The sequence below is a fragment of the Varanus komodoensis genome, unplaced genomic scaffold, assembly GCF_004798865.1.
Source record: "Varanus komodoensis strain SLA01 unplaced genomic scaffold, ASM479886v1 scaffold12, whole genome shotgun sequence".
Lineage (NCBI taxonomy): Eukaryota > Metazoa > Chordata > Lepidosauria > Squamata > Varanidae > Varanus > Varanus komodoensis.
Genome location: NW_025335349.1, coordinates 11,864,117 through 11,891,684, shown reverse-complemented (window position 1 = coordinate 11,891,684; position 27,568 = coordinate 11,864,117). Strand labels below are relative to the sequence as shown.

General features: G+C 42.2%; 1 protein-coding gene across 1 annotated transcript in view; it reads right to left on the bottom strand.

Annotated features, from left to right (window-relative positions):
• Window positions 1-9,811: 9,811 nt before the first annotated feature.
• Window positions 9,812-27,568, bottom strand: part of PRSS35 (serine protease 35) — a 32,788-nt gene continuing 15,031 nt past the window's right edge. Inside the window, exons 2-3 of the mRNA XM_044421583.1 lie at window positions 24,238-24,470; window positions 9,812-11,432 (exon numbers count right to left, since the gene is read on the bottom strand). Of these exons, the coding sequence (XP_044277518.1) occupies window positions 10,169-11,419 (1,251 nt within the window). The 5' untranslated portion in view covers window positions 11,420-11,432; window positions 24,238-24,470 and the 3' untranslated portion in view covers window positions 9,812-10,168. The remainder of the gene's footprint in view (window positions 11,433-24,237; window positions 24,471-27,568) is intronic.

Below are 27,568 nucleotides of genomic sequence, written 5' to 3'. Positions count from 1 at the left end.
CGAAGCCTCGGGGCGGCTTACAACATAGATGTTTTAGCAGATGTCTTCAGAAGTTGTGATGTAAGCTCAACTTGTGCCAATGCAATCAGTCTTTTCCACTTGGTGCTATCTGTTCATCAGTTCAAAGCTAACTCTGGTCATCTGCTGGCTTAAAAATCAATGGTATACGCTCAGCATTCAAGACCAAGCTTTGCCAGTTGATGACCACCAATAGACCCTAGTTTGCACTTCTACTTTCTTTGTGTCTCCTGTAATGCATCACGTGGATTTTGAATCTTACTAATACAAAGATCCTCAAACTCCAGAATTCACTTGTGGTTCATGGCTCTCCTCGCAGGCAAGAGATGCAATTCTGTACTCAGTGTGATTAGAAGTATGAAATTGTCTCAGTTAGCATTTGAAGCAGCACATACTCTTTCTTTATATGAAGTCTATGCCATGGAAGGCCTGTATATACCTTATATATTTGCTTGCATGTAGATTTATAAAGATATTTCCTTTACACTAGGGGTGGGCAATGTATAGCTATCCATATGTTTTGGCCTATAATTCCAATCAATCCCTGATCAATTGTTATGCTGTCTTTGGTTGCTGAGAGCTGTAGGTCTAGAGGGGCCACAGGTTGTTCACCTTTTATATACACCACGCACAAAATGCAAAATCTAATTTTAGAGAAGGTATTCCTAGCAGTTTAAAAGCATGCAAATGCAAGTAGATAAATAGGAACCATTTTGGTGGGACAGTAATAGTACTCTGTATGCAAAAGCCGGCCACATGGCCATGGAAGCATCTCAGACCATTTGGCTCTTTGGCTCATAGTGCCCCTGGAGTTGAACACAACTAGCAGCTTCAGATTTATTTTGTACCTTGGATGCTCCTGTCTGCCTCCTCCTATTCCCCTCCAAGGTTGCATTTCTGACTTTGGAGAGGAGCCAGTGTGGTTCTATCCACATTGCTGCCTCCAACCTTGGATCTGGGAATCTGAACTATCCTGTGGTCCCTCAGATGACATCTAGGCGCCTTAGGATCACTCTCTAAAGCAATGAAGTTGACTAACTTAAAACAAAAAGGATGTAACAAAATTATATGGTGCAAATTCACTGAACAATGTGCTAAGCTTCTTTTAGGCCAGGAGTGGGCTAAGATGTGGTCCTCTGGATGTGACAAGACTGCAACTACAGTAATCTCTGACCTTTGGCTATGTTGGCACTGATTGATGAGAGTGAAGTTCCCAGGTTTCCCATCCCTGCTTTAGGCTGTCAGTGTAAGGGAAAGATGAGAAAGATGAGCAAAGGTTATTTTAAATTTTTTGTTGTTGAAGTAATGGCATTTTACTGTTGGAGTAATGATAAAATAAATAACTCTGTATCTCATATATTGTGCCAGTGCACTTTTTAATATTCTTTCATTTTTTATTTTTCTTGCTTTTGAGAACACTGGGACACACAATTTCTTCAGCTACTTGTACTTGTGTATATGACTTGGCTTAGAACAAGGGCTTCATAGAAAACACATTTAAAATGGGAATTTTCTGTATAATGTGAACTTTCATTACAGATTTTCATTTTGTTTGGGATACTTTCAAAGGTATGTTTCAATAACAAAAAAGTCTCATAGTGCTAGATTTAATATTTTGAACAATAACATACAAAAATTGACTTTTTAAGAATGCCTATTTCACACGACAGAGGTGCTTTAAAGATTTATCAATCCATATATGCATGTGTGTATTTAATTTTTTTTCTTCTTTGATACATTTTAAAAATGAAAAGAATGAAAAATGTAAGCTAAAATCTGAATTACTGAAATACAAATAAAACCAAGCCAATGCGGCTTTGAGTCTGTATATAAATGTTGCATATTAAACAGCATTCTCACGATTTTGTTTGTCATAAATGGCTTCCATACATATGAATACATCTGAAGCAGAAAGATGATACAATTTTTTAAAAGCTAGCAATACAGCCGATATAATTTCTGAAAAGCTATTGTTATGTGTAACATTTTCAATACTCAGTGTTTTTCTAGTAAAAGCTGAAGTTCAAAAGTGGAAACAAGCTCAATAAGTTTATTGCTATATAATAACTCATCTAATTTGTTTACATAAAGGTTAACCCACATATTCAGTAGATACTGAAACATGGCTTAACAAAGAATTATCTGCTTTGATTATATTTGATGCAGAGATCTGGGGATTGTTACCACAGCTTCCTATTCCATAAATGAATCTGGGGAAAGAGTCTGTTGCCTGGCCAATTCTGGTACAATGCCATCTTCTGTGTTGTTTCTCTTATTGTAAGGCAGTCTTTCCCAACCTGGTGTCCTCTAGATGTTTTGGACCACAATTTCCAGTGCATGTGACTACTGGCCCCACTGGCTGGGGATGATGGAAGCTGAAGTTCTTCATGGACTCTGTGCATCACACATATGGTCTCTCTGCCTGTTTGGAGCCTATTACCAGGAAGATTCAATACCTACATGTTTTGGTGGGAACCCCGGCATCCATATAAACAGGAGGGGCTTCTGCCATTTCCCTTAGTGCTTCTTTGATTGTCATCAGTGCCTCAGGAAGTTCTTTACTGTTACTTCTCCTCAGTGTCTTTCTTTTTATTTAATTGTATTCCTCAATATTCTATGTGTCTTTCTTTTGTTCCCTTTCTTCAAACCACTTGCAAATTTTCTCTTCTGTTTTACCTCCCTTCAAATACACCCCACTCAAGAAAGAAAGAAAGAAAAAAGAATCCTCTTTGACTTTCCCTGCCTATCTCCATCTTCTCCAAGTTTTTTTCTCTCTGCCTTTTCCTTATGGCATTGAAGGCACCCTTCCGTAAATGCATCTGTTGTGACACTAGGATGTCCCTGATGATGATTTTTTGTGTCTGTCATAGACCAATGTCTGCATTGCTGGCATTCTCTAAGCAAGCACGCAAGCAAAGGGCCACTGTCTTCCCATGGAACTGTGGAATAAGGCCCTCCACACAGTCAAAGTCTTGGGCTTGCCTGACACTTCTCACCCATCTGCAGCAGCCTCTATTTAGTCCATGAGATCTGTGCCATCTGCCATAGCCACTGCTCTCACAGCAACTTTCTCTCTATGGCTCCTTTGCTGCACCCAACTCTGAGCAAGGCAGGGAAGTGTTAAAAAGCAAAGAGGCTGGCTGAAAAGGCCAGAGAAACATGATCCAAAGACCCCCACAGTCCTGAAGTCCAAGCAGTGCTGCATGGAGCCATGTACGTCCCCTGGTACAGAGCAGTGCACCATCCCAACTTTTTTGGGGAGCATGGATAAGCCACTGAACCACCAGCACTTCTTCCACCATCTTCATCAAGACTACAGCCAGCTTCTTCAACTAAAGAGTTCTGTCACCCTTAGGAACCATCTGCTCCTCCTGTGCCATCTTGTTGATCATGCTGACCTTGCGCCACCTCTCTCCAACCTATCCTTGCTGACAAACATCAAGGATTATGAGTCTGATGAGGACACTTTCCCATTGGTACAACTCAGTTTCTCCTTTCTGGATGTGGCTGTAGATGCTGGGGACCTGCCGCACCAGCAGATCTGGGCAGCCAAGCAGTTCCAGCATATAGCCTGGGCCAGGATGGTACAACTTTTCATACCTGAAGGGCCACAAGAGGACTTTTATATGGAACCCAGGGGCCGCACAATGAATTACATTTCCATATTGTAAATTGAAGTGCTTTCTTCTCTGTTCCTTCCACCCAGAAACCTTCCTACGTGACCCTCCCCACCCCTGCTTCTTTCTTGAAATTGGTGTGTTGAGCCTCTTATACCTGAGCCAACCAGTTCTCCCCAGCATGGTCCACTACTCATGCTGTGCGCCTTTGTGCTTGTAAGCTGGAGTGGCATGGATCATGCTGGGGTGACTCTCACAAGGCTGCCAGCCCATTCCACTCTCTTCCTGAGGCTCATATTTATGTCTTTCTTCCTGAGGCTCATTTTCCACCTGCATATGTAAGTGCTGGTCCTTGCTGCTGTCTCCCAGTGTCTTGCATATCACTCATTCTAATGTGGGGAGGTCAGTACTGACTCTGGCTACATTCTCTGGATCGTTTTGTTGTATAGTCGCAAGCAATGAAATAGCACTACAACCCTGTGAGGTATGTTAGGCCAAGGGTGAGTGACTAGCCCAAAGTCACTCACTGAGCTTCCTGGCTGAGTGGGAACTAGAACCTAGATCTCCTGGATCCTCAGACCAATACCTCATCACCATGCTGCACAGGCAAATAGAACTTCTTGCATTCAGATTTGGTATGCCTCTAAATCCCAGGTGCTGGAGATACAAGGAAAGTTGCCTCCTGCCTTTCTTGTGGGCTTTCTAGAGGCAGCTGATTAGCATCAGTGCAAGAAATAGGACCCTGGGCTATACAACTCTTGCATCTGATCCAGCAGGTTTTTTTTTTCCATGCACCACTGGATGTTACTGGGAAAGAGGGCGCACAAGCAAAGAGGATATCCAAGGGTTACAGCAGCAACCATGCCTCATCTGTAACTTTAGTTCAAGCTGAAACCCTCCATGTTACAATGCATCTTTTGCTTTTCTCCCCTCAATGTCCCTCTAGCTCCTCCATTTTCTCTTTTACATTTCCTGACATATGGTGCCGCTGCCTCATAAACACTAGACAGCATACGCACCAAAAAATGTGTCCGAGACACTAAAGATGCCTTTGTGTGGCAGGGTGCTGATGCCAATTGGTCAAGAGCTCTATGCCACAGTGCACATGTACCAAACTGACAAAACATGTCAGAGATTTCCAATGGCATTTCCTGTCAAAAAAGCACTAACTTAAAAGAGTCTCATGGCACCTCAAAATTAACAATAATGCTACAGTAAACAGATTAATCAGACAACTGTGTCCATGAAAACTTCTGGCCATAACCAATGTGCAAGAGCCACAAGACTTTTTGTTGTGTTTTCTGCAGTGCACTTGATTTGGTAACCCCTCCTAAACAATAAAACACATCCATCACAAAGAAACCACAGTCTTGCACTTTAGGAGCCATAAACTGGCACACCCCAGTGCCAAATACTAATTCTCTTTCAAAACTCACCACCAACCTGAACAAGAACTCAGGAGCAGCATGTGTCCCATGGTTTGTGTGTTGGAACACCCTGGCTATGCAGACTAGCTGCAGCTGAAGAAAATATTGGACCTGGTCTTTGATGCTGTGTGAACTGTAGTCAAATTGGCTCAAAGGAGGTTGTGTCGCCAACATTTTAGTCCTCTGATATCAAGAAATGCTGTCTGGACACTTTGGAAGGCTCAACAACTCTGGGACTGATTTCTAGCAAACTACCGGGCTACCATGGTAACATACCGGCTCTTTTTGTGGGAGAAGCTGGATGGTCTCCCTGTGACCATTTCCAGAAGATGGGAGTTCCAGGATGTTCCAGAGTGAAGTGCTGCACCTCTCCAGGATCCAGATTAATGCTACCAGACATGAGATGGGTTGTGGGGCTAACACTATGATCAGCATGGTGGCACTCAGAGGCACAGATGGCTACTTTCATCCAGGACCTGCCCTTTGATGGAGATGGGCTTTTTAACACCAAGATGGACATGTGCATGGACACTATTTGCAAGGCATGGACTATTGCAAAGAAGGTGGGTTTCTTCCAATAGCTCACTGCCAAGCAACATAAGTTGTATGGACAGGGAACTTCCTCTTTCCCCCATCACTAAACAGACAGGGCATAATGGCAATCACCACCTTTCCATAGGTGGAAGGAACACAGCCCCTGGTACTGCCAGGGCCAAAAACAAACTGATAGGGACAGGGACAGGAGGTGATGACTGTCTATTGGGGCTGGCCCCTTGCTTCCTTCCATACCACCTTCTTTTGATTTTAAGGATCGTGTTTTTCTCCACTTGCTTGCATGCCAGGGGATAACATTGGTCACTTGGGTGCTGTTTATCAGCTGGAGAGGTTGCAGGTTTGAGTTTAATGCCTCCTGCTTGTTGGTACTGTGGGTGCAACACCCAGATCTCCAGCATTGAGGGAAAAGATTCACTTACTCCTATCAGAGAGAGCAATTGAGCAGATCCCTGCTTCGTCTGCTCACCGTGTGCTATTCACATGTTATTTCACTGTATTAAAACCGCTTCATCCTATCCTGGACCTGAGAGACCTTTCAAAAAATTCACACAAAAAGTTCCAGATGGTTAATTGCAGGACATGCTAACCCTCTTCCAATGAGGGGCTTGGGTCCCACCCATTGACCTCAAGGATGCCTATTTCTGCTTTTTTTATAGCATCCTCTCAGAGACATTTTCTTCATTTTCAAGTCTGGAGATATGTTCCAGTTTTCATTTTTACTCTTTGGACTTCCAACCAACCCCGTCAACAAGTGTTGCAGGTATACCCATACCTGGATGACTGATTTTTAGTGGCCCCAACAAGATTTGATCTGTTTGAATTGATCCATACCACATGCAGTTTAAAGGATAGATTGAGTCTCTGTATAAATTCAGAAAAATCAGTTCTCTCCCTTTCCCATATATCCTCTTAATTGGGCCATAGACTCCACCAAGGTGGCAGCATGTCTCAGAACGGCAGCATTGGTCAAGATGGCCTCCAAGCTCTGGCAACATGTAGCATCGGCTGTCTAAGTGGTTTTTCGGACTTATGGTGGTGACCGTCTTGATACTTCCCTTGACCAGGCTCTGGATGTGACCACTCCTGCTGTAGTTTGTCCACTTCTTCAGTCCCACAGTTGACTACTCATGAAGGTGCTTCTGGTTGCCTGCTACAGTCTGCTGCGGCCTCCCCTGGTAGACCTGACATACCAGCTTTTCCAAGGGAATACAATTTCTCAGTCTGTAGCTGTCATTTATGGTCATGATGGCTGCCTCCCTGCTAATATGGGGGAGCGCACTGTGGCTCACTACAGACACAAGGAACATAGAAAGAGTTGGAAACCTGCATGCTTATAACCTACCTTAAACGGCTTGCAGTACAAAAAGCTCTTGCTGTGCTTCCAACTTTCTTGCCAGGACACCCTGTGTAAGACATGTTGGACAACATTACAGTGGTGTCCTACATCAGCAAGCAGGGAGGCATTGGGTCAATTTAATTAATGTGGCTATGAACGGCGGGGGATCAGTGTGTCAACCAATGTACCACCTTGACAGCCATTCACACCACTGGGACTGACAACAGCTTAGCAGACTCACTCAGCAGGGGGAGTCTTAGCATTCACAAATGGCAAATGAAAGCAGAGATTCTGCACAAGATCCTCATAACTTCGAGCACTTTGTCAATAGATGTCTTTGCCACTCAGGGCAATGGTGTCTGTGAAATTTTCTGCTCTCAGGCAGGAGAGGCAAGTGCTCTCTGGGAGATGAGTTCCTGCTACACTGGACAGAAACTTCGTTTTCCATTTTCCCTCTTTTTCCTCTGATAACGTATTAGGGAAGGTTCAGTGGAATGCCACAGACTGCATCATGATAACTCCCTGGAGGCTGAAGCAGCCTGGTTTACCTGACTTTCCAACACTGCAAGATAAACTACATCTGGCTTATGCTGATATCAGACCTGATCTCAAGTGATCAGGGAGTATCCTTCATCTGGACTTCCCGACCCTCCACCTGACTGCATGGAAGATCTATTCCTAGGGCACTCACAATCATCTCTTCAGGAGCTACGTGACTCCATTTTACAAGCAGTCTTTAAACCAGTAACTAGAAAATACTACAAAGTGAAGTGGAAGTCTTCTTCTATTTTTGCAGAGACCAAAGGCTTCGATCCCAAGAGCAACATGGTTGACCAGATACTCCTGTAGCTAGTCACATAACTTCGGCACAGTTTGAAGGAGTCATCCAAGTCCACCTAGCAGCCACCTTCTCCTTCCATGACACAATCCAAGGTTCATTGGCTTTTTCACAAATGATGTGTAGGCACTTCCTGAAGGGACTAAAGAAAGTGTTACCTACTTCACCACTGACACCGTCTTGGATTTTGTTGGTAGTCCTACAGGCTCTAATGAGGAAGCCCTTCAAGCCTTTGGTAACAATCAATCTTTGTCTTCTCTCACGGAAGATGGTGTTCCTAGTGGTAATCATGTCTCCTTGATGTTCCAGTGAACTATGTGCCCCTCAGATGAATCCTCCATATTTTGACTTCCATTGGGACGGTGGTGCTGCATCAGATCCTTCTTACCAAAGGTCATATCCCTTTTTCATTTAAATCAAGACATTGTTTTAATGGCTCTTTTCCCCATCCCCATTCAGTCTGGTGGAGCTTAAGGTTCATACCCTGGATGTGTCTAGACCTCTCCAAGACTAAATCTTTCTGCCAATTCAGAATTGAATCTTTTGGCTAATCACCTAAACGTTTTGTTTGTTAAGGAGGAAAGGCAAAGGCCCAACCCCTTGCACCATAAAGACTTTCAGACTGGGTGGTAGAGACAATTTCACTGCTCTACAAACTGTCAGAACTGCAACCCCCACTATGACCAAAAGCACACTCAACTCAAGTGATGGCAGCCTCAGCATTACTGTGTGCAGTCATCCCACTGCTGGACCTGTGTAAGGCAGTGACTTGGTCCACCCCTCCCACCTTTGCCAAGCATTTTCACCTATCAGCAAGGAATGACTGTGCATTCGGGAAAGCAGTTCTTTCAGCGATACTCCAAATACAACACCGACCCGCCATCCACATATGGGTAAGTGTGCTAGTCACCCATATATGTGATGCACAGAGAGCACGAAGAAGAAAGGCACTTTTCTGTCATTCTTTAAGTAGTCACCTGTGCATTCACACAACCTACCCACATACCCCACTGGATTGTGAGTGATGTAGCTATCTTGTGTTTTGTAGGTGTCTTTTTCTGTTTTCCTTCTTTGACACTACTCACCAGTGCAGGGATGATGCTATTTTGCTGACTGCAAGGTCAGTACTGCCAATCCTCCCTCTGCACCCAGGCCTCCAGGTGGCCTCTTTGGGACTGGGGGAAATTGTGGGAGCCCCTTCCTTTACTATGGACACTGGAATGGGGGAAAGTTTCCCACCAAATTGCTCTCAGCTATTGAATCTTCCCAGTAACAGGATCCATGTAGGCAGAAAGTCCATATGTATGTATGACCAATCAAAGAATAAGTTACAGGTAAGCAACCTGCCTTTAACATCAACAAGAGGAAATCTGGTTGGGGAAAGACCATGTAATAGTTTTGTCATTCCTTCAATTGATAGCCCAGCTGTATGTGTTTCCTTTGAAAGAACAGAACTATGCTCCTTTTCACTGAATTGCCCTCAGCATGGGGAACATACATCCTTTCAGCCTACTTTGATCTTCTAGTCTTAAGGCAGAATACAGCCCTATCTAGCTTTGGTGTGTCTAACTCTGTAATGTTCTTAGATAAATTGTTGCCACTGTTGTCTCTTGGCAAAAGTAGCATCACTTACAAAAAGGAAAAAGGGCTAAAGCAAAATATACATTGCCCAATTGTGCATATCCTCTAATCCATATTTTCAGGCATTAAATCAAACCAATCTGACTCTTTTTCTCAAATAAAGGACAGGCTATGTTAATTAAGCTCCACTTTACTATTTTAGAATTTAAGACAATGAAAGTGTGGAGTTTCACATATACCCTAAGCTGGGCTAACTTGGCAGAGCCTTCTCAGTGTGTATTGTATATAGTGAGCATTAGTGGAGACCTTTGCTGCTTGTCTTTTCCCAGTGTTTCACAACTTAGTCGTACAGATACTGTACAACAGTGAGCATGAACCTGCATCATATTGGAGCAGAACCCTGAGACAAGTAAATACACACAAAACAAAACAATTACCTATTTTAATAGTACCAGTTATAAGAGAAGATGCTTCATTTTAAAAATGTAAGCAAAGAGAAGGAGCCATTGTTTTCTTTTGCCTATAATATGAATTACTCAAATTTATCACAATGTAAAAACAATAAATACAGTAATACAATTTGAGATTTTGAGTGCACCTCACATCTATGGTCAATTTAAACAACCCAGTTTTAAGTGCTAATGCTGCGTACATGTTTTCAATCTCTCAGTATATCAAAAGGCACCTGCTGGTTTCAAGTTCAAATAGAATCAGACCCAAGTCACTGCACATTTGGCATTTACTGCTGTGCGTCTTCACTACTGTTGGAGACCAGGGGATCCTGTGTTGGCTGTCATCAGCCCTGTGAACAGTTCTCATTGTTCCCATGTATCCACAGGCAAATCTGGGCATATTTGAGGGGAGTAATTCGAACTGCAACATTGTAATCCTGCTGTTCTCCATTGATGTCCACCCACTGATGACCAGAGTAAATGGCAATAATTTTGCGCCTCCACTTTTTCTTGTTTGGTTCTTTAAGGCGCAGGTAGATTCCTGATCCAGTGGAGCCAGGCTCAGCATCACAATATTGGTAGAATAGATCACTGGATTCATCTGATATGCTGCAAAACCGATAGACTAGCTGCCCAGCTCGATCAGCATCATATCCAGAAAAATGAATCATGCTTCCAGGCATCATTTTACTAGTGGGGCTGATGCCTAGCTCCATGTATTTCTTCTTGTGGGGACGCTTGAGCTCCAGAACAGCATAGTCGTAATCAACTGCAACATCTCCAGTTAGACCCTTCAACCAGCCTTTGGGGATTTGAGTGCTTTTAACTCTGGTCCACTGGAAAGAGGGCTTATTGTCAGATTCTTTCTTTTTATTTGCTCCAGAGTCCTTTTGTTTTCTTCCAGTTCGACTTTTCCTGGATCTCTGCTTCAGGTCTTGGTGATTCTCTACTTCTGATATCTCTCTTGTGTTTCTCTGGGCACCCCTGCGCCTCTTGCCATTGCCTTTGGACTTCATCTTTAACAAACCCACTCTCAGCTTTTTACTGCCTCTGATATAATCAGTACCATCATGCACACAGTGAGCAGCAGTGAGCACATGCTTTGGGGAAATCAGGATGCCACTGCAGCCTGTGGAAATCTTTACGGCTGTGTTAAAAGGGAAATTGGTCAGGAATCGCAAGTCTGAGATGCTGAATCGGCTGTCTGTGCCATAGACCTGTCTCTTTCTCCTAGACAGCACTTTTGTGGTGGAGGTGGTGGTGGTGGCATTGCCTTCTGTGTCGAGCCCCAAGATGTTCACTTCAGTCAAGGTCCTGGTGCCATTTTCAAAGATAGTCTCATAGGAGAGCAGCTCCTTCAGGTCAGCCAAGTGTGGCAATGGGAGTGTCCTTTGGCACTCAATTCCGCATACTCCACTCAACTCTAACTTGACATTAGCTTCAAATTTAGGAGTGTCAAGAGAGAAAGTCTTTTGCTTTACAATCTGTGGCACTTTTTTTAATTGCCAGCTGAAATCTTGTTCAATGTCTATTCCTTCAATAATGCTCAAGGCAGGAGTGAAAAATAGTAGTAGCAGTAGAACAGGGCCCATCATGTCTTGTTCTTTTCTGTTTTAAAAACAACAGAAACACAAGATATGTTTATCTAAAAACTGTAAAATTCACAGGAGTTTCCATTTAAAGGATGACCTAAGTATGGTACTATTTCTACATCATGGAAAAGACATTAAAGTAACACCAGCACTCCTATAGATACAGTAAACAGCACAGAATAAGGTATTCATACAACCATCAGTAACTTTTTTGTTTTTAGGTTATGGCTTCCTTCTGCATTTAATTACATAAATATTGAGCATATTATTCATTTGGCTATGAAAAACTGGAGACATTCATGAAATATTTTTCCTTCTGTTTGTTCTTTTAACTGCATGGTGGCTAAGACTTTGGAACTATGGTAAGTCTAGAATTAGGAAGAATACAGGCTGTATTCCAAATCCATTGCTATCTGTACGCAAGTGAATGCAGTAAAGTATTTGAGGAGCAGTGCAGGATTCTTTGTCTGGGAACCTTAAAATCTTATTTTTAAAGGATGAATGGAACTATTTGATTCAAAACTTGTGTCCTGGTTTCTTTAAGGCCCATAGGAAATGCTGTATGTTGCCTGAAGATAACAAATATTGTAGCTACATAAAACTGTTTCTGGTCCAATTCATAGTGTTGTTTAACCTACAAAGTCTTGGATGGCTCAGGACTGCAGTACCTGATGGAGACTCTCTCCCTTTTGGAATCTGATTAGGCATTCAAAATTGGTGGCCTTTCTTCAAGTACCTGCTCAAACAGAACATTGCTACAAGGAAGAGCACTTATAGAATGCTGTTGCCTGGTCTCATCTTGGGACCGAAGAGATAATGGTGTTGATGCCAAGTCAGTCCTCCCATGTTATATGATGGAGCTGTAGGACAAACTGGGTGACTGACATTAAGCCTGGGCAGGCTGGTCACGTCCCAAGCATTGTCAATACAAATTGCAGTAATACAAATGGCCAGGAATTGAGCGATCTCCCACCAAAAGTTCATAGCCCAACCCCCCGGTAGCCTAGCCTTCCAGGTAAGTGCAGGAACCACCTTTATTCAAATGTGCCAATCAGCGCTTGCAGCAGAAATTTCAATTCACTGGGCATCTGTCATCATTACTTTATCAGCAGAGGTCTAAGAGGACTCTGCCATGCTTTTTGTGTATATTACTATTTTGCTGTGATTGAACTTTATTCTCAAGAATAAGAGAGTTTTGTACCTCTCAGCCTTGTCATGCATGACTGGGCGAAGTGTGCCAGGTCCAAGGAAGATCATGAATCCTCCTCCAGGACTGACTCTGCCAGCATCAGACCATTTGTCTGTGAGGACCCTCCTGGGAGGAGAGGATTGATCAGAACTGCCTGTAAGTTGCAACACTCTTGCTTATGAGAAGATCAAGGGTCTTAGCCATTCAAGAACTGGTGGGTGAGTAATTGTGCCCCCTGCCCACAGAGTGCCCAGGAAAGACAGTCAGGAGAGCTCTTAGTGTAATCGGAATATGGTCAGGAGAGCTGTCATCAGAATTCTTTGGTGCAGCTGGAAAAGGCTGTGCCCAAGGGACCCAGAAAGGACTCTCCATAATGCTGAGCCTGTCAAGGAAGCTAAACTGTTTGGAGGGATGGGTCAGGGTCAAAGTAAGCCAAAAAAGGGATGCCTCTGGCTCAAATGTACCAGGAATTTATGGCACAGGGATGGGGAAGTGGCTCTTTCACCAAAAGAAATTGTCAGATTTTTTGATGGCTGCCCCATGAATCTGAAGGAAGAAAATCATGGTTATGGCGAAGGGGTTGGAATAGAGATTTGATTTTATCATTGCAACTGTTTTATAAACAAGGAAAAAAGTGGTTAAAGCATGAGCATGTGCTGTTGTTTTATTCTCTGGCTTGGTGCGAGAGCTGCTGTGTGTGCGTGTGAGATTGGAGACACTGGATGCTAGAGAGGGATGATGAGAGAGGAAATGACACTCTTTCCACTGTCTTGTGATTGGGGAAGGGATGGACCCTATGAGAAGAGCTCCCCACTGCCTCACTCTAACACCTCAAACTGTGCATCACTCACCTCTCCATCAGCAACCTTTCCAAGGAAGCAAGAACCGCTGATCATTCAGCAATTAATCCATGATCCCACGTGGATCTATAGCAGCTATTTTCAAAGGCTTTTTTAAACAGAAAAATGCCCATCTCCTAAAGCTACCAAAACAGTATCTTAGTGCATTTCCTTGGCAAGATCAGAGATCTTACGATCACCATCCAAACCTCAATAATTTCAACACAGGATCTCACCTGATCCTGTGCACTAAGTGGGTTAGAGAAGCCTATGTAGGAATGGCATTCTTTTAAATGGAACAAGATTCTGGAAAAATTTGAGAGAAGAACTCTTATTGCTTCCATGTGTGTCTGCAAAACCCTGTCATGTGTAAATCTTTGTTAATAATTAAGACTGTTTTAAAGTGCTTCTTCATGGACTAGTCAGGGGTGGATAATTTATGGCCTTCTAGATGCTTGTAGTTCCGATCATGTATCACTTCTGGCTATGCTAGCTAGGGCTGTTGGAAGCTGTAGTCAAAAACAACTACAGGGCAACACGTTGTCCACCCTTGGGCTAGATACCTCACATACTGAAGTGGAACAAGGGTTGTTTCACAATAAAGTGTGTGAGTACAATAAAAGATTAGTAGGGTAAGAAAGCTATTAGTTTGTGGGATGAGAACTGGTCCCTAGAGCCTATTTCATCATCTTTTGTATCAATATATACTACTGGTTGTGCCTTGAGTTGTCAACTTAAATGGAGACTTTATATTTTTCCTATGACTCCAGCTGCCCACACACTTTTTTAAGCCAACATGGAAAGAGGCACTAGAAATTTGTGGCATTAAAAAAAAGATTTTTTAGTAAACATTCCCTGACTTAGCACAAGTGATCATTTTAGAAGCTATTTGCATTCAAAGGAAGTTGAAAAACATGGGGTTTATCAAAGAGTAACTTTCTTAAAAGCCTATGGTAAATCTACACTGAGCCCAGAGGTTCTGAGTATTAGTAACCTGGAAAAAACATGACTTCTCACAAGACATGTTTAGCGCTTTAAAATATTTACAAAAACACTGGGTGTTACCCTTTGGACAGTAAAGTTTGCTCTCCTTTCCCACTTCATAAATTCAGCAATATGGAAACCTCAGTCATATGTGGAAATGACAGCACTAATTATAACTCCAAAGCTAGGCATTTAGGGACATCCATCTGGTTAGAATCTATGGTTAGATATTGTAATTAAAGTGCAGGTCAGGCTAAAGAGAGCTCTCTTTTTGGCATTATATACCAGCATTCAAAAAGGGCTGAAGTCCACATAACTGTAAAAATTACTGTCAACTCAGAATTAAAGGCTAAGGAAAAGGTGCACAATAACCTGTGGCTCCAGTTCTAGGAAAAAAAAGATAACAGCTCTGATCCAGATACTGATTTGAGGACAGTTGAATTCTATGACATCTGTCAGGAACACCAGCATAATCCCAGAACGGCTTGTGAGGCTGAAGCTAAACAACAGCTGATGCTCCTCCTCTCTAGAAGTGTATTTGTTGGTACTTCAGATTTGGTTTCATACATTTTTCCAGTTAAAATCACAAATACTTTGAAATATACATGCATTTCTTCACGAGTGAGCCATCTAACAAACCAGGTCTCTGCATGGGTATCTGTCATAGTAATGGAAGAAATCCCACCCAACAGCCTAGGGGACAGGAGCAGTCTTGGGACACTTCTTTCGTGCTTCCTCCTCAAGTACTGTGGGAGACATGTGAGTGTTAGTCAGGGAAGGGATGCAGGAAGGATGCCATCTTAACTCAAAGTTGATACCTTCCTGTTCTCTACATTCTAATGGAAAATACTACTGCAAGCTGCTCCTCAAAGTGCTACCAAATAAAGGGCCTTTAGCACTAACAATCAGAAGGCATTGTGCAGCTCTTCCATCTTTTCTTTCCTTAACAGATTTTCTGTGGTAAGAAGAAGATGGAAGAAATGGTAGGAAAACATAAGGGGGTCACAAGTAGAAGATGATCTTGTCTGAACACCCTGTAAGCTTCTGCGAATGCAGCAGAACAGTAGTATAAAAGCTTCATCTGGAAGCTATTGCAATGAAATCCCTCATGATGTCCTCTGCTATTTATTGGTAAGAGAAAAAAAGCGTCTAAAAATAATGTGTAGTTTAAATCCAGGAAGCCTTTTCCCACTATTTTTACCCTGACTCAGTGCAAGTATCAGTGCAGACAATGACATGGAATGTGTATGTGGGGCAGGGAGGGGTGAAAGTCATTGATAAGTTGAGTGTAAATCATGCTTAGTAGAGAATTCAAACACTACTGTTGGTTACATATGGATCTATAAAGAAAGGAATTGTAAGACAGATGTAGGAAGCACTTTTTCCTATTGTGATTAGCACTACCAAACTTTTCTATGTACTATAAAGAGATATAGTATGTACTTCTTTATAACTCCCACACTTCAAGAAATATGTTGAGAGCAAGAAAAGATCCCTTACAGAAAAGCAACAAAAATTATGTAGGAGCTAGACACAATGACCCCCTTCATGGATCACTGCCTTGTCGAGGCGAAGGGGCTTGCGTAGCTCAATCAAGCTATGAGCTATGCTGTGCAGGGCCACCCAAGACGGAGGGGACATAGCACAGAGCTCTGACAAAATGTGAGCCACTGGAGAAGGAAATGGCAACCCATTCCAGGATCTTTGCCATGAAAACCCCATGGACAGTACCAAAAGGCAAATGATGCCGGAAGATGAGCCCCTCAGGTCGGAAGGTGTCCAATGTGCTGCTGTGGAAAAGCAGAGGGCTAGTACTAGTAGCGCCAGAAAGAATGAAGCAACTGGGTCAAAGCCGAAAGGACACTCAGTTGTAGATGTACCTGGTGGTGAAAGGAGAGTCCGATGCTGTAAAGAACAATACTGCACAGGAACCTGGAATGTAAGATCTATGAATCAAGACAAGCTGGATGTGCTCAAACAAGAGATGACAAGACTGAACATTGACATCTTAGGAATCAGTGAACTAAAATGGACAGGAATGGGTGAATTTAATTCAAGTGACCATCAGGTATACTGCTGCGGGCAAGAATCCCTCAGAAGAAATGGAGTAGCCTTCATAGTCAATAAAAGAGTAGGAAAAGCAATACTGGGATACAATCTCCAAAATGACAGAATGATCTCAGCTCGAATCCAAGGCAAACCATTCAACATCACAATAGTCCAAGTCTATGCCCAACCACTGATGCTGAAGTGGCTGAAGTTGACTGGTTCTTTGAAGGCCTACAACACCTTCTAGAATTAACACCAAAAAATGATGTCCTTATCATCATGGGGGATTGGAATGCTAAAGTAGGAAGCCAAAAGATAACTGGAATAACAGGCAAGTTTGGCCTGGGAGTACAAAATGAAGCAGGGGATAGGCTGGTACAATTTTGTCAAGAGAATATGATGGTCATAGGAAACACTCTTTTCCAACAACCCAAGAGATGACTCTACACATGGACATCACCAAACGGTCAACACAGAAATCAGATGGACTATGTGCTCTGCAGCCAAAGATGGAGAAGCTCTATACAGTCAGTAAAAACAAGACCAGGAGCTGGCTGTGGCTCAGATCATGAGCTTCTTGTTACAAAGTTTAGGCTTAAATTGAAGAAAGTAAGGAAAAGCACTAGGCCACTCAAGTATGACCTAAATCATATTCCTGATGAATATACAGTAGAGGTGACAAATAGATTTAAGGAATTAGATCTGATAGACAGAGTGCCTGAAGAACTATGGACGGAAGTTTGCAACATTGTAAAAGAGGTAGCAACTAAAACCATCCCAAAGAAAAAGAAATGCAAGAAAGCAAAATGGCTGCCTGAGGAAGCTTTACAAATAGCTGAGGGAAGCGAAAGGCAAGGGAGAAAGAGAAAGCTACACCCAACTGAATGCAGAATTCTAGAGAATAGCTAGAAGAGATAAGAATGCCTTCTTCAATGAACAGTGCAAAGCAATAGAAGAAAACAATAGAATAGGGAGGACCAGAGATCTCTTCAAGATAATTGGAGATATGAAGGGAACATTTCATGCAAAGATGGGCATGATAAAGGACCAAAATGGCAGGAACCTAACAGAGGCAGAAGAGATTAAGAAGAGGTGGCAAGATTACACAGAAGAACTATACAAGAATGAGCTTAATGTCCCTGATAACCACGATGGGGTGGTCACTGACCTCGAGCCAGACATCCTGGAATGTGAAGTCCAATGGGCCTTAGGAAGTCTGAGCAACAACAAAGCTAGTGGAGGTGACAGTATTCCAGCTGAGCTATTCAAAATCTTAAAAGACAATACAGTGAAAGTGCTCCACTCAATAAGCCAGCAAATTTGGAAAACTCAGCAGTGGCCACAGGATTGGAAAAGGTCAGTTTACATTCTGATCCCAAAGAAGGGCAATGCCGAAGAATGTTCAAACTACCGCACCATTGGACTCATTTCACATGCTAGCAAAGTGATGCTCAAAATCCTACAAGCTAGGCTCCAGCAGTATGTGGACCGAGAACTACCAGAAATACAGGCAGGATTTCAAAGAGGCACAGGAACCAGAGATCAAATTGCCAACATACGCTGGATCATGGAGAAAGCTAGGGAGTTCCAGAAAAACATCTACTTCTGCTTCATTGATTATGTTAAAGCCTTTGATTGTGTGGATCACAACAAATTGTGGCAAGTTCTTAAAGAGATGGGAGTACCAGACCATCCTATTCGTCTCTTGAGAAACCTATATGCGGGTCAAGAAGCAACAGTGAGAAGTGGACAGGAAACCACTGATTGGTTCAAAATTGAGAAAGGAGTTCGGCAAGGCTGTATACTGTCACCCTGCCTATTCAAATTATATTCAGAGCACATCATGAGAAAGACAGGGCTAGATAAATCACAAGTTGGAATTAAGATTGCTGGGAGAAATTAAACAACCTCAGATATGCAGATGATTCCACTCTAATGGCAGAAAGTGAAGAAGAACTAAAGAGCCTCTTGATGCGGGTGAAGGTGGAGAGTGCAAAAAGTTGGCTTGAAACACACCATTAAGAAAACTAATATCATGGCATCCAGTCTTCTCACTTCCTGGCAAATAGATGGGGAAGAAATGGAGGTACTGACAGATTTTGTTTTCCTGGGCTCCAAGATCACTGTGGACAGGGACTGCAGCCAAGAAATTAAAAGATGCTTGCTCCTTGGGAGGAAAGCTATTGCAAATCTAGACAGCATACTAAAAAGCAGAGACATCACCCTTTCACCAAAAATTCGTATAGTCAAGGCTATGTTTTTCTCAGTTGCAATGTATGGCTGTGAAAGCTGGACCATAAGGAAGACTGAGCGCCGAAGGATTGAGGCCTTTGAATTTTGGTGCTGGAGGAGACGCCTGCAAGTCCCTTGGATCGCAAGGTGATCAAACCGTTCAGTGCTAGAGGAGATCAACCCTGACTGCTCTTTAGAATGCCAGATACTGAAGATGAAACTCAAATACTTTGGCCACCTAATGAGAAGGAAGGAGTCACTGGAGAAGACGCTAATGCTGGGAAGAATAGATGGCAAAAGAAGAAGGGGACGGCAGAGAATGCGGTGGCTGGATGGAGTCACTGAAGCAGTTGGTGTCAGCTTAAGTGGACTCCCGGAGATGGTGGAGGACAGGAAGGCCTGGAGGAATGTTGTCCATGGGATTCCGATGGGTCGGACACGACTTCGCGACTAACAACTACAAGAGACAATACAACAGTAAACTGAGGACTAGACAGATATTATATTATGAATGGACATGAAAACCATGTTACAATATTAAAACACTCAATGAAAAGAGGTATCTGTCATTCCTTGCAGCCCACAACATCCCTTGCAGCTGTTCCCCCCACCCCCATTCTATCAGCCAGCTGAGAAACATTTTGTAAACTAATAGCTAAGGACCCATTTAACCCTGTGGGTACAACTTTTCTATGTGGAGGAAGCGCATATCTCACCTGGCATATCTGTGTGCATAGTGGTCATTTAATGATAGCAATTAATTCAAGCAAAGTCACTGAAACATATGCCATCGAATTCATGCAGAAAGCAGAAATATGACCTGCTTCTAGATGCCGCTGTCTCCATTCTGTATTTCTGGAACCTCCACCGCACAGAACAGTTTTAAGCTTCTAAAACTGGCCCTACGTCTTCTCAGTGAGAGATCCTTTCTAGCTCGAGGTATTAATAGCTTCTGTTCCCTTACATGGTTTCTGTAGTAAAATGAGCAGAGTGTTGCCAATGTTTGAAACCAGAACTAACACGGCCACAGAGACCACATCAACTTCTTATATTGCATGTTGGTCTGTTAAGTACATGTTTCCTACTAAAGCAAACTCAGAAAGGTAGCTTATAATTAACCTCTTAGCATATGGCATATGTGATGTAATGGAGAGTGTAATGTTTGAAGACTGCCCCAGCAATGGCAGAAAAGCCTGTCCTAGCTCACTCTTTGGCTCTCCTACAGTCTCCCCTTCCTTGACTTCAAAACAGAGGGGAAGGGTTCCATAAGCACTTCCTCCCACTCAGTCATATATCTCTGAACTGAACACCTAAGCTGCTTAGCCTCCTACAGCTGCCATTCATAGTACAAGAATTCTCTAATTTTTAAAGATCTCTTGTAGGTGATATAGTATCTTAGCCTCCATGACAACAGGGCTACATTTCACTACAATTACATATTTAGGGCTCTAGAACAGTTTTTCCTCACCATCAGATGCTTTAGTCTATAACTCCCTGCAACCCTTAACAATTGGCCATGCAGACTAAGACTTATGGGAGCTGAAGTCCAAGACACCAGGTTGAGAAAAATGCACCAGTCCTTAAAGGGCACCTGTGTATTTCTGACCCTTGTGGGTAATTTGCTTTTTTCATGACCCAAGATGGTAGGTGGATAGGATAAAGATATAGCACCTGCCCTACATGCGTAGTAATGTTCCAATTCTGGGCAAAGAACAGATAATAAAAAATGGCCCATTTGAACCATGTTAGAGATTGGCACACTACCTCTGGTAATAAATATTTAAACATTCACCATTACCAAATACACTTTTTGACAATCAGTTCTAAGCCTCTTTTGGAAACACTATAAGACTTTTCTATTTAGATACCAGAAAGATACCAGAATGCTTAATTGGATTATAAATGTAATTGTGTCTTTTATATTTACTGTTTAATCTGTTTTTACAATATTTTACCCATTGTGAAGGCTGGGTTGCTGATATGTAAAAGAACTTAGTTTTTCTTTATTTTAACATGCTATTCTTCTTAAACACCATGCTTGTGATGCAGCCACTAGAGGGCAGAACAATCTAGATTTATCCAATACTGCATTTTATGCAACTCCTAGAAGGGATATAAGTCATTCTATGCTTAGTTTGAATATACTGTCACTGATAGATGAAGTGCAACCATAGCTCAGTGGCAGAGTAGACACTGCTACTTGCAGTTCCTACTTGCAGACAGAGATCTGCTGCTAATTAGAGCAGACAATACTGGCTTGATGGACCAGTGGCCTGAATCACTGAATGGCAACTGCCCAAGTTCTTATTCGACAAAATCTGCTCCTTGCTTTTTTAACTCTTGTTTCTTTTAAGACTGTACAATTGAATAAAGAACTTGTTTTAGTATCTTTATGACATTCCAATAATAGTTTATCTGAAATTAATTTTTAATTTGAATCTCCAGAATCCAATGAGGGAAAACTATCAACAGATAGAAACATGCTTCTATGGGCAGATCTTCACAAACACAAGGGTCTGAAGGTGCCACCTAGACTGAGAGATGGAGAAACCCCTGCATACATGCATATTCATTGCCCCATCCAAAGAATAGAGCTGTGGGCATTGCTGTAGGTCATCCCCTTGAAGTCACTCACCTCCTGCCCCCAGCAGGGTGAAAGGTATCATAGCTACCATATTTAGTTGGGACTTCATAATTGCAGTTTTTGGTTCTGCAGTCCTGCATTTTACACATTCAGAAATCCCATTGATTTGTATGTGCATCCATCATTGCAATGCCAATATACATGGCCCAAAGCAATCCCTACAAAGAAAATAACGTTTACAGTAAAGTAAGATGCAATTAACTAACAACATTATCTACATTCCTGTTATCATGGGCTTCTAAGGGAAGGTATTAAAACATCTTGCATTCACTTCAGAATATAACAAAGCTGTAGCTCAAATGGATTTCTAACTTGGATTGTATCATGTTCCAATTATATGTCCAGGAGCCCATTCACAACAGCTCTTAAAAACCACTGGTGGAGTAGTTGTTGAACTTTAGAAATTTAGATTTTTTTCCTGCTCTGTCCCAGGACTTCAAGGTGGATCTCACCATTATGGTGATATGGAATTGCTTATCCAGAATCAACCAATACACAAAACTTATTCTTCCCTTTAATGCACTACTTGGACCCTATTCTTTCCTAATAAGCACTCCAGCAGTCTAATCATATTATCTTACAGAAATTTAAACTATTCATTCCAATGCTTGAAAGTTTACAACTGACTACAATCCCGCTCAAATCAATCTTTTCTTATCAGTCCATCTTCCCAATTAGACTATTAGTGGGAATTCCATAGATTTCCCCAAATACAGTACTTAAATCCAGACCACTCCTATAGAACTGAAAATATATGATGTAGTCTTTTTCCAAGTTAACCTTAGTGCAGCCTACTCATATCATACTCAAAAGGTCACCAAATAACTGAAAAGAATTTAGGTTAAATGAACCAGAAATAGAGTCACTGATATGCCAGCTGTATGTGACTATATAAATAATTACTTGAAAGACACAGTGGAATGACAGCCATGATCAGATAGCCACTGATTTGGCAGGTATATGCAAGTAGCTAAATTAAACTTCAATGACATGTTTGGAAGGAAGAGCATTAAATAGCATAGTGTTTTTCTGAAGCTGTACTTTGTTTCTTTGGAAACAAATTCTAGGATTCTGTAGGCCACTTCAGTTTCTCCTTAGCTCCAGACTTACATCCCAAATACAATAGAGTGGTGTGTTTCTAAAACAGAGGCTCACAAGCCACCAATGAGTCACAGGAGCTTGGTGCATGAGTCATCAGTGTCCCAGTTAGGAGTGTGGGAGAATGCTTCACAGAGGGTTAAGTGGGGAGAATTGCTACTGGACTGAGAATGCAGTTGACAGGTGGCTCTCAAAGGAAGACAATTTTCCACTAGTGGTCTCCAAAGAAGTTTGAAACCACTGCATGGAGAGAAATAATTACTTTTGGCAAAGAAACTGTTTTTTCTCTGTTATTGGTGATGGCTTGATTGAGTTCTTAAGGTTAGTGCTGTCAACACTAATCCCATTGCACTTTGCAATGAAATAAGACCTGGGAAGTCTCTAAGGAACACCCTTGATGAGTTACTTTATCCTCTAAATTATTTTACCATGCTCCACTGGGAGTGAAAGAATAATTTCTTGGTGCATTGAATACTTTAGTATCCAGTGCACTAAATCACTTGCTTATTATACAATAGACCACCAATCACATCCCCTCATTTCCAGGGAGGGGCCTATGCAGCTTCTGGGGCAGCATAACCATTCTTCAGATTATCATCAAAGGACATTAAAAAACTTTATAAAAATGTTGTGGCTTAAATAATGCATAAAATTCATTCTGTTTAGGGTACTTTGATCTTACAGAAACCACTACTCTCTTCAGCCCATGGCTTTGGGGGGTTCCATGCAGCCTAATCAAAATCCTGTTGTCATTTTTATTTAACTATAATCATTCTTTAGGTCTTATACCCGCTCTTTCAACTTTTCCTGCTCTCTCTACTGAATTCATTTCATTTATTTAAACAAGGCTTCTGAGGCTGAAAATCAAATAAGTAACCTTAGTAAAGAGACTTGTGGTTCCAACACACTGCTTGTCAGTGCTAGAAGAGGCAATCTGGATAAAATTAGTGTCAGTTTTCCAAAAAGGAAAGGCATAGCTGATTCTGAATTTAAAGACTGCCTGTTCCAGAGAAGCAAAATCTCTTGCATTAACAAATCTGTACAGAATCTCAGCAGACTCTTAAATTGTTTCTTGCTTACCAGTTCTGCACAGCCAAGATAATGAATTATCATATGCCCTGGCAGGTTTAGCTTTTGTGCAAACATTATTAACTTTAGTCTGTCTCCCTTACCACTGGCCCCTGAGGAATCACAATGATGCTCTCAGTTCCTAGAAGGCTGTTCAGCATCTTCTAAACATACTGATGTCCACTTAGGAGTGAGCATCCCTATCCGTGAAACTACGATTATATCAAACACTGGTGAGTCTTTGCAACACCAGGTAGTGTCAGTAACTTCTTCAGGTGCTAAACAGAAGTAACAGCTTGCTCCTAGGAAGCCTTATTCTAATGCTTCGTGGCACTAACTCCGCAGTGTCCATGGAACTGCAGTCTAGACTTTTTCCCCCAGATTTGCAGCTTCATTATAGACTTCTGACCCACTGCAGACCTTATTATCTCTTCGCCAACACCCTTTAATTTTAAACATGCTTTTTGCCATTCACTTCAACAAACTCGAACGTCGCAGTTCAGATCGTATTCGTGTCAACGGAGAACACATGCACACAAAACACACAGAGGCAACGGGGCAAATCTAAGGGGGCTTCCCACAGTTATATCCCGTTTCGTTCAAGCCGGACTGTCTTGCCGGGAAGTAGCCTCGGGACTGAAGCGTTTTGGCTTCCAAACATGCAGTTCGCTTCCAGCAGCTCGAGAGCAACACATCCCGCAGTGCCTGGGCATCATACCTCTCGCAATGAATCCGTCGCTCGCAAAACCTCTTGCCACGACTGTGGTCTGCGCAGGCTAAAACCTGAAGTGGTCCAGTAGCTACAGTCCGTTTATTTACTTTTTTTAAAGTCGGCAACAGAAAGCCAGCGGTCCGGTGATGCAGAAGTCACCAGGGTTTTCCACGCTCGCTCCAGCCTTCCGGCGAGGCAGGCTGCGGACGACGGCAGCCTCGGAGCCCTAGCGGAGGCTACTGCAGCAGGCGGAGCGGCGAGCCGGCAGGGTCTTTCCTCGCCGGGTGGGCGGGGAAGGGACGCGCCAAAGGAGGGGAGAGCCAGGCAAGCCCAGGGAGGAAGCGCGGGAGAAAAGGCGCGGGAGAGCACGCTGCGTGTAGCGGTCTCCAGCGGCGCAGCGGACGGCGGCTGTTTCCCCAGCGTGAGGGAGGCAGCGGAGGGAGGCACATTCCTAGCATACTTGCACTTAGAGGAGGGGTGCATAGGCGAGCCGTGCTCTTGCCGCCCCCGTTAGTGTAGCCAGCCTTTTGCTTGCGAGTGAGGCAAGCGATTTATTTTTTAATTGCCCAACAGACGACTCAACTACAAAATACATGACGCCGGCTACAGTATCAGGGCTCGCTCCTATGCATGCTTAGACAAAAAAGGCAATGCTGGAAGCTGGAGGACTTTGGCCTGTGTAGGTTTGCCTACAATTGCAGCAATCTTATGCTCACTTACCTGGAAGTATCTCTTTCTTCTAAGCAAGCAGTATGTGGGGTTGCACTGTTAAGCCCTTTAGAAAGCCACGTGTTCATTCCTACTCTATTCTTAAGCCCACAATACAGTTCACAGGGTCACATCTCATTCACTTTATCTTTGGTCAATATTTTTGCCTTATTGTATGACTTTGTTCCAAACATTTAAAAACATGCAAATTTCTTAATACAGCAGTCAACTTCCCTAAGCTTTGTTAGTGAAGGTTTTCTTTATATGTCTGAAACAAGATTCATTGAGGGTCAAGCACACACTCTTGATTATAGTGACAATCATATTAGCTACGGCTAGCTTTTCAGAAATTCTATAGTGTACACACATTGCATAGTAATTATAACATCATTATGAATAAATAGGGTTAATTGACTGGGGGGACTGGCCTGCTGGTGCACTTTTAATGTGCAGAAACCAGTGGGCTAAGTTTGATTGATTTTTATCAACAGCCAATGGTTCATGAATCAGGAAAATCATATAAGGTTATCCAATCTTTCACTAAAAACAAATGTGACATATAAATTTTACAGATCTTTGATAGACCTTGATCCTTGGCTTGATCCTGTTAAAGCAGTGATGGCAACTTCTAGCCTTCCTGTTGTCGGATGGCAAATCCCATGATCCCTCACCACTGACTATAGTGGTTAGGAATTACTGTCCAACATCACCTGGTGGATCCTGCTACTCTTCCCTGTATTACCTAACAGGTAATAGATCTGGATGCAGGACTTTAAAAAAAAGAGAGAGATACAGAATTATCGGCAGTGACATAGTAGAAACAGGTGAGCAAGATGCCTGCAAAACTGTTAGTCACTCCGTTATGAAACAGAGACCTTATTCATTGTATTATTTTTTTAAAGTAGAAGGTAGCAGTCACATGTTATATAATGCTTATACCTTGAATTAAACTGCATGGATTTATATGGAATTATATGGAATTAAACTCCATATTTTGTAAAGGTGTGATTGCTGCACTTCTTTTCCATTTACATAGCCAGTTACATCATAGTTGCTTATGTGAATCATATGCTACTCAAGTTCAAGAAAAATATCTAAAATAACACACTACAAACTTTCCTATCACCAGTAAAGAAATGTTAACTAAAAATTTTCAGTATCCCACAACTGTGATAACAAAACATAGCAGATACTTCCAAAATGCAACTGGTTGTTTTCTTTTCTCTTCCTGTTTGGTTTGGAAATTCTTTATAGTGCAAATGTTATTGCCTGACATTTCTTCCATTTTATCACATGTATTAAAAACAGTAATGAGAAACTGGTCTCTAAATTATCCTGGAATTCACATGTTCATGTAGCCAGAATACTAAATGTGACAAGAGGTTTAAAGAGGCCACTTGTCTTTTCTAATAATCTATACCAGGGGTCGGCAACCTTTAACACTCAAAGAGCCATTTGGACCCATTTCCCACAGAAAAGAAAACACTGGGAGCCACAAAACCCTTTTGACATCTAAAATGAAGATAACACTGCATATATAGTATTTTACCTTTATAATATGTATAAAAAAAACTATAGTGTGTTGCATTTATGAAATCAACGAACTGCTACACAGAAAACACTTTTATTTCTGCATGCAACAAAAACATTTTGAACTCAGAACAAAAAGACGCTGGGTTGAAAGTTACTTTCAAATAAAATACTCAGTGTCTATCTGAGTCCTCACATTTATGAAATAAAAAGCCAAACTTATATTATCCACTAGCAGCAAACCAAACATGCCGTCTGCTTCTGTGTGCCCTCATCCTTTTATCATGTAGTGAAATACTGTACAAACATCCCTCTCCCAATGTTATAATGTTGCTGGATCTTCTGTAAGAATCTTCTTAAAACAAAGAAGTAGATCTATATCTTCATTATGATTTAGCTGCAGCTCTTGTTCAGTCACTAAAAACTGTTATTTTTAATCTTACATTATAAACTAGTAGGATTCCTTTCATATATTTTGAATAGAACAACTTACTGCAGAGTCAGTCAGTGCTAAAGGGCTGCATGCATTAAACAGCAAAGCCCATAAGTTCATCAGCAGTAAAAGCAAATGAATCTACCCACGTATCATTAAACCTTCGGTTTTCTTCAGAAACTTTTCTTCGGATTTATCCATGGTTGGAGGGGGGTAAAGCTCAGTACATCACAGATATAGGTGTTTTAGTGACTGATTAGCAGATAAACAGTCAAGTGATGTGAATTGTGACAGGTCCCATGCACAGCTTTTAACATTCAGATGAAGGAGATTACATTGGGACAAAGAGAATCTTTTCAGCAGCCTTTCGTGTAACATGAGAGCCTGCAGGAAGCTTTTTAGCAGAGGAATGTAGCGATTTACTTAACTAGCTAACACTGCATTCCTGAGTGGAGCTTCGAGCAGATCAGCAGCTGTGCCAGCGCGTTTTGAGCGACGGAGCCGCAGCAGAGGGATTCAAGAGCCACGTGCGGCTCCGAAGCCGTGGGTTGCCGACCCCTGATCTATACAGTGGTGCCTCAGCTCACGAACACCTTGGTTCACAACCAAATCGGGTCACGAACAAAAATTTCATGAAAATTTTGACTTGGGTTGTGAACTCCGCAT